Source organism: Salvia splendens, chromosome 7 (genome assembly GCF_004379255.2).
Source record: "Salvia splendens isolate huo1 chromosome 7, SspV2, whole genome shotgun sequence".
NCBI lineage: Eukaryota > Viridiplantae > Streptophyta > Magnoliopsida > Lamiales > Lamiaceae > Salvia > Salvia splendens.
The window spans coordinates 10353600-10362260 of NC_056038.1; the positions used below are offsets into that span (position 1 = coordinate 10353600).

Below are 8661 nucleotides of genomic sequence, written 5' to 3' on the forward strand. Positions count from 1 at the left end.
TGAAATCTCTGGGAAGATAAAATACAAGCAAAAGTAATTAATAGTCATACATGATCCGTTGCATCTGATTTAGGCCATGGTTACCAAATCAAATGTAAAAAAAAAATACAATCAAATAGATAAGGTGATGAATAACAATAACTCATAGTCAAAAGTGAGTAATTAATGAATTGCTGAAATCATATCAAAACTGAATTAAAAGGCTCATCTCCTCCCACAGAGGATCAAAGTAGGCTCCAAATCAAGTATCACCTGATCCTTGCAAAGCTCCGCCACCTGCTCCTCCGGCAAGGTGGCCGTGACGGTCCTGCCGCGGCCGCCCTCGGCTGCGGGGATCACCATAATCAGCCCTTCCCCGGCCACATTCCCCACGGAGTAGCTCACATGCACGGGCCTCTCCCCCTTCTTGAACTCCGCATCATACATGATCCCCCGCCCGCTCTCCGCCTCCACCATGTGCTCCGCGTTGAAGCACGTGAGCGCAGCACTGCCGTACATTCCCCCAGTGGCATTGATCTCTGAGGAAAACTCCTCCTTCTTCATCCCGGCCACGTGGTGGTGGATGTGGCCTGCCACCTTCCCCAATCCTCCGCTGAGAAGGTCGTCGGCGTCGACGGTGAGAGTCGAGAATTTGAGGGCGTTGCCGAAATAGGCGTAAGGCACGGCGGGCGCGTGTTGGCTTGGATCTCTGGAGTCGACGCATATGGAGAGAGAGCGCTTGGTTGGCGCTGCTTGAGGAGACAGCGCGGCGACGCGGCGCCAGAAGAGGGCGGCGAGGGCGTCGAAAGGGGTGGCGTCGGCGGGGGCTTGGGAGAGGCATTTGTCGACGGCGGCAGGGGAGAATTTTAAGGTGGCGGTGGCCATTTTGGTTGGGGTGGTGGGGAGGGGGGAGGGGGTGGGTGGAGATGGTGTAGGGGTCGGCGGCGGTGGGGGGAGGTCGAAGATAGGGGGATGGGTGGGGGGTTGGCGGCGGTGGACCTCCGACCATGCCTTGAACAGCATTGTGGCGCTTGTGAGGTCGGTGTGCATGTGAGTGCAGCTCAATCCAAGGGCTAATCCTCCACATTTGAACTTATTTATCTGCATATATATTATGCTATGAATCAATCATAACATAATTTTTTCTAAAATGAAATAAAACAAACTCTATGTTACCTAAAAATGACCTTGGTGTTATGATTCTGCGTTTTGAATATACAATAAATGTAAGTCTAAAATGAGTAGGTAGTGAAGAACGAACCCTCAGTCTCAGCTTATCTTGTAGGAGTATATTTAATTAGGAACCAGTAGGAGAATAAAAATCTTAGATTTTATATTTTGTAACTTCCCATATGCATGAAAGAAGAACGAATAAGGAAAGGAATCGCCAATTTCTACCATATGTATTTCCGCTTAATACCTACATGTAGGCCCCAACTCAATTCAAATATCTCACCATCAACAAGTTGAAAAATGGAAAGGAGTTTAATCATCTACCCGTCTTTTTAGATGGAGTACGAAATAATCATGGTATCATAAATTCATGAGCGTCAGGCTCAAACCAAATTAGATCTCTTACTAAATAGATCCAAATGGATTTAACTAAAGATATTAATTCAATTTGGATTTAACTAAAGATACTAGTAATTCAAGAATATTACCTGGACACGAAACGGGGACCAAAAGCTAGGGTCATTAGGCATTTCCTCCCAGGCCGTGAGATCTCGCTCCTCCACACCATCGGCAGATCCGAGCCATTCATCGATAGAGGCATCCACGGTGGCCTGGAGCATCCGGACCCCAGCATCGTTGAACTTTATTAGCCACTCCCCACTATCGGGTTCACAGGTCAGCCGACCCGTGACATAAGGGTATTCATCCAACAATTCCGATAGGGTGATCCGGAGATTGCCAAGGTCGGACGGCATGGGGCCATCGAGGAACGGGTTGGAGGCGTAGTAGAACACAATATGAATGGTATGCGAACCCATTGCCCGATCCAGCATAGACAACTTGTGTACCTTCCCAGGCTCAGTCGGCTTGCCGGACACCACACTTAGTATTGACTCCACTTTCACTCGGCTACACTTTGCTTCTTCCATTTTTTTTTCCCCTTCAAAGTGAGATAGATTAGATTAGTCGTACAAACAAGAGCACGATGATATATAAAGATAGCTATAAAAGGAAGAGGAGTTTGTGAGAGGGAGGGGTGGTTGGGAGGGTTAGTTGGTATTATAAATGGGATTATTGATTGAATTTGGTGGTAGTGTTTCTTAATAATAAATGCGGACGGCAGCATTTACGTCTCACTAGTCACTGCTATGTGTAACGTGGAAGTAGATGCATGTCACCAGTGGCCACACCAAGCCATCCTTGCACCTTAATACTCTCTCACTAATATAAATAGACAGGACAACACATAAAATTAATTTTTTTCCCCTCGAAATTCAGTTTTCTATTATCTCCTAGTATAACATCTAACATTGCACGAATTATTATTTACTAGTACCACTATACGACAATAGTGGTGGTTTATGATTTTCGATATATATAAAGAAGGTATACCCTAGCCTTTTGGAATCTCGAACCTCATGGATTGCCGTATGTCGTTCATCTATACATGCATTAGATAATGTAGTACAAATTGACAGTACGTAGATGATTGGAAATGTGTCGTTCTATACTCCTTATTTTTACTTTCACTTACCTATTGAATGCATTTCCGTAAAACTCTCAATTTAATAACGCAATGAAAATAATTTTTATAGTAGTAGGAGTTTTAACTCATTTGACATAACTAAATATAATAGTGAATAATTATACGTACTAAACAAAATATATATATAGAGAGAGAAAAAAATCAAATACTCCCTCCCTCCCATTAAATATGCAACATTTGCTTTTTGGCACGAGATTTTATGTAGTGTTGTTTTGTGAGTTAATAAAGAGAGAGTAAAGTAAGAAAGAATAAAAAGTAGAGAGAGTATTGTTTCCATTTTTAGAAACGTTTCATTTTTAATGGGACAAACCAAAAAAGAAAACGTTTCATTTCTAATGGGACAGAGGGAGTATATTAAGTTGCCGTTCAAATAAGAAAAAGAGGGAAGATAAGATTAACATAAAAATAGTTAAGAGCATCCATAGTGGTGCGGATGTCCCGGCGGACATCCCGGCAGACATCCCAAAACACCTTCTGCCACGTCATAATGACTTCCCACTGCACTGCCACGTCATAAGGACATCCCACTGCACAGTGACAGGCATCCACAAGGACATCCCGTCGGACTTCCCACATTAAAAAAAATCACAAATTTACCAAATTAAATAATTTATGGAATTAAAATTTCGACACAAATACGGAGAAATTGCAACCATTTATCTTCGAAAGAAAAGTATTTAGAGAAAGAGATACTCGTTAATATAAGTAGTGCGAATGAAATGAAGTTCGACGAGCCGTATTTATAGAATTTTTGAAAAAATAATAAAATAATCGGGACGTCCGCGCGGACGTCCGTGGAGTCAACGCAATGGCGGACGCCTGCAAGGACGTCGCGACGGACGTCCCGGGAACGCCGCGGAACTCCGGTGTCCGCAGCGGACGTCCGTATCCGCGTCACCGCTGCACAATGGCGGACGTCCCGCGCGAAACTCAGGCACGCCGGCCGGACGTCCGCCGGGACGAGCGCCATTGTGGATGCTCTAATAAGATTTTAAAAAGAATAATAAGAAAACAAATACTCCCTTTGTCCCCAAAGAGTATGAACTTCGGGTTGGGCACGAGTTTTAATGCATTATTGGTAAAGTAAGAGAAAGATGGATAGAGAAAGTTTTTTTAAGTATTATTAGTGGAGAATGGGTCCCACCTCATTAAAGAGAAGAGAGTTTCAAAAATTGGAATGTTCATACTCTTTGGGGACGAACGAAAAAGGAAATAGTGCATACTCTTCAGGGACGGAGGGAGTATATTAAGTTGTCGTTCAATGTATCCACAATAGAGCCCCAAAACCGGCTGGCCATGTGCGGCGGTTTTTGGGGCTCTATTGCAAGTGGAAAAAGGGGAAGCGCTGGGATTTTCGGCTCTATTGTGCGTTGTTTCAACCATGCGTTTTTTTAAATATATTTTTCCGTCTTTAAGTACATTCATTCTTCTCATATCGTATTAGTATTTTAATCTATGTTACTCCCTCCGTCTCACTTTAGTTGTCCCGATTTACCATTTTTGGATGTCCCACTTTAGGAGTCTCGGTTGGAATATTCAATAAATGGTAGTATCCTCACATTCCACCAACCTTTTTCTACTCACATTTTATTACTCCCTCCGTCCCAGATAATTTGTCTCATTTTTTCATTTCGGTCCGTCGCACATAATTTGTTCCACTTCACTTTTTACCATTTTTGGTAGTGGACCCCATGTTCCACTAACTCATTCCTACTCACATTTTATTATAAAACTAATATATAAAAGTAGGATCCACATTCCACTAACTTTTTCAACTCACTTTTCATTACATTTCTTAAAACTCATGCCCGGTCAAAGTGAGACGAATTATCTGGGACGGAGGGAGTATAAAACTAATACCCCGTATGAAAATATGACTCATATGTCACTATCTTTTTTCACCAACTTTTCTTTATATTTCTTATATAAAACTCATGCCGAACTCCAAATGATACTTCTAAAGTGGGACGTGAAAATAAGACTCATATGTCACTATCTTTTTTCACCAACTTTTCTTTATATTTCTTATATAAAACTCATGCCGAACTCCAAATGATATATATATATATATAAATTGATGAAATAAGTTGTGGCTGATTTTGAGACTCCCTTACAGGTGTTGTGATTGAAATTAATTAAAAATACTAACATCGCAGGAAAACAAATAGATTGGCGGACCTTTTTTGAGCTCCCACGGTGGATGTACTCAAATAGATTTTGTGATGGTCCAAGTTCTACCAATGAACAACCGATATGGATTGCTATTTTAGGAGTAACTAACCAACAAACATGGGATTCACCTCCCTTGAGATAAATTTTCCTCTTTGATATCTATATCATAGATATGCTTAAAAACATGAAGATATTTAACCCAAGCTCATTCTTCTCTCCACAATAAAAGTGAAGTCTTGTGTAATAATTCAGTGTGTTCATGGCCTCTACTGAGAATTTAGGAGGGGTCTAACAATTTCTAGTACGTAGAGTTAATATTTTCCCTCAATAGTTCAATTCCCCCACCCCAGACACCCAATGATATAGAAGAAGACGCAAAGTTTACCACTAGTAATGACACACATATCAACATATATTTTTTTAAAATTGGATATTGGTTTATAAAATTATAAATATTGGTAAAATTCTGGTATTATCCGCAAATTTTAATATTGGTTCAAAATACCATAAATTTTTTTGTAGGAAAAGCTTATTCTATATGGAAAACTACTGAAAGCTTTATGATATTTTAGAACATTTTTTAAGTTTGTGAAAAAATAGGATAAAAAGCCTTGTAAGAAAATTACGTTGATTTAGTTATGCTAAGCAGGATTAAAAAAAACCATGTTCGTTAGTCAGATATGATGATTTAACTGCCGTGGGAGTAGTTAAGTTATACTTCCTCCGTCCCAACTTAAGAGTCTTATTTCACTTTTACCATAAATGGTAAGTATGTCTCACATTCCACCAACTTATCTCACTCATTATACTTCCTCTGTCCCAACTTAAGAGTTTTATTTCACTTTTACCATAAATGGTAAGTGGGTCTCACATTCCACCAACTCAATGTTTTAAAAACCGAACCGGACCGGCCGGTTCGACCGGTTCAACCGCGAACCGGTAGGCAGTCCGGTCCGGTTCACCCCTAAAAACTACTAGCACATTGAACCGCCGCGAACCGGTGGAACCGGCCGGTCAGACCGGTCCGACCGTGAACCTGAAACCGGTTTTTCAATTTTTCAAAATATTTTTTTTAAAAATTTGTTGTTGTTAGGACTTGAACACATGACCTCATCTCTAAATATCAACTTCTTTACCACTCCACCACATGATCATTTTGAAATATTATGAATATTAATTATCCTTATACATTAATTCTGAAATTCTTTTTCCACCAGAACTAATAATTCATATTAGTTTTGTATTCTTTTAAGATAATTCATTTTAATTTTATATTCTTTTAAGATAATTCATTTTAATTTTATATTATTTTAAGAAATTGTTAATTATAATATATTTCTTATATTTTAATTATATTTTTACAATCACTAATATTTTACAATATAGGAGTTTATAATTATACATAGAGATTAATACTAGTTTTTAATATTGTGTATTATAGTTTATTATTGTATTCAAACTTAACGTCATTAAATATTCTAATATACTAGTATAAGACTTGTTTTCTATAATAATACTATTAAATGTATAATACTATAATATTTATTGATAAAATATTTAATTAAATTTTATTATTTATGACTAAATAAATAAATATATATGTATAAACAGTATTACGGTTCAACCAATGGTTCGACCAGTGAACCGGTTGAACCAGTGAACCAGTAACGACGCCGGTTCGCTTGCCGGTCCAGTTTTTAAAACATTGCACCAACTTATCTCACTCACATTTTATTATAAAAGTAATATATATAAGTGGGACTCATATTTCTCTAATTTATTCAACCCGCTTTTCTTTACATTTCTTAAAACTCGTGCCCTAACTAATTAAGACTCTTAAGTTGGGACGGATGGAGTAAAACTCAACCATAAAAAAATACTATGCGTTTATCAATATGCAAAAAGTTATTTTTTTCATGATAAATTTCTCATTTATAAGATAATATTTTTTAATTATAATTCATCCATATATATATATAGTAGTGATATAGGGAAAATACTCCTTAAGTATATAACTAGAGAATAAATTTCAACCACAAGATTAAGAAATCAAGGATTGAAAATTCAGGTTAGGATTTCAAAACTGATCCAGAAAATTACTTCATAATATAAGTAGGCGGGGTAAAATAGTCATTCAACAAACAAAGTTGGGTAAAACATGAATCTCTCTCATTTAGAGAATTTTTCTTCAGCCCTCCTCTTCACCACCGCCTCTGAGTGATCGGGGCTTCGCCGCCTCCACCAGAGCCGCTCGCGGCGGACGTCGTCAGCCTGTCCTCTGGCCCCAACTGGCAGGACCCACGACAGAGATTGCGGCGGTACTCATCGGATTTGGACTCTGATCGATTTGGTCCAAAATAAATGCTAGTAATTAAACAAACAAGCATGAATTCTGATTTTCTTGTGGGTGTGACGTGTTCGCATCAACAACCCAACTTCACATTGCATATCTATTCTAATGGGTCCCACCGCTGAATTAAAACTAGCCTCTAATCGTCAGAATTCATAGAATTTGTGCCTTTGTTGCTTCTGGATTGCGGCGGAAACGGACGATTGAGATTTGAGCAGGATCTGGACGGAAATTGTTTTGACAAACTAATGGGAACTAATAGAAACGGGTGATGTTTCTATGATATTTTGTTATAGTGATCTATTTTGTTAGCATCAGTGAAGTAAAAACATGGTTAGAGTGATGTGTTCTAGGGTTAGAGTGAGGTTTCTTTGATTTTTTGTTATAGTGATCTATTTTATTAACATCAGTGAAGTAAAAACATGGTTATAGTGATGTGTTTCAAGGTTATAGTGATGTTTCTTTGATTTTTTGTTATAGTGATCTATTTTGTTAACATCAGTGAAGTAAAAACATGGTTATAGTGATGTGTTCCACGGTTAGAGTGAGGTTTCTTATAGTGATCTATTTTGTTAACATCAGTGAAGTAAAAGCATGGTTATAGTGATGTGTTCCAAGGTTAGAGTGATGTTTCTTTGCTTTTTTGTTATAGTGATCTATTTTGTTAACATCAGTGAAGTAAAAACATGGTTATAGTGATGTGTTCTATGGTTAGAGTGATGTATCTTTGATTTTTTGTTATAGTGATCTATTTTATTAACATAAGATTTTGGCGGGAGTTGTTGTTCGGCGACCCTAACCGCCCACTTCAATGGCTTCACCTGATCGGCGGCGCTTCTCAACGGAGCTAAGGCTAAGCTATTGGATTTGTGCTTCCCAGCTGCGCGGGAGAAGGTCGGTGGCGGAGGAAAATTGGCTGCGCACCCCAACCGCTGCGTTGAGATGCCTATTTTCGGCATTTTTGGTCGTTGATTCATTGTTATTGCTTTTGTTTATTGAATTCTGCGGCTGTGGTTCTATCAAGTTGCAACTTATCTTCTGTGGAAATAATTCATCTTAAAAACTTAGTTAACTTAATTACAACATATTTTCCTCCTCTTACCGAAAATGACTGTACCTTAATTATTTGGAAAACAGGTAGATATTCCACTATTTTTCTCTCTTATTTTCTTTTTATATTTTAAAATATTTCAAAATTTATTTCTCTTGATTGCACAGTAACTACGAATTTTAGAATCAGTGAAAAACACAAATTTGATCAAAGTTTATAATTTTAAAAATGAATATCCGTTATTCTATTTAGAGATGAATATCCATAACAAATATATATAATAAATAACATATTAAAATCACTATAAGGCATGCTGAATATACTTCACTATATGAACAATATACTTCCCTAAAATGAAAAATAATTCACTATAAGCATGCAGAAATATAC

At 38.1% G+C, this 8661-nt stretch overlaps 1 protein-coding gene across 1 annotated transcript; it reads right to left on the reverse strand.

Moving 5' to 3' along the window:
• Positions 1-2202, reverse strand: LOC121810880 (protein ECERIFERUM 26-like). Its single transcript, XM_042211603.1, has 2 exons — positions 1641-2202; positions 1-1080 (listed from the first exon to the last, which is right to left on the reverse strand). Exons 1-2 carry the CDS (start codon positions 2079-2081, stop codon positions 205-207), a joined length of 1317 nt encoding a protein of 438 aa, XP_042067537.1. The 5' UTR covers positions 2082-2202; the 3' UTR covers positions 1-204.
• Positions 2203-8661: the final 6459 nt, after the last annotated feature.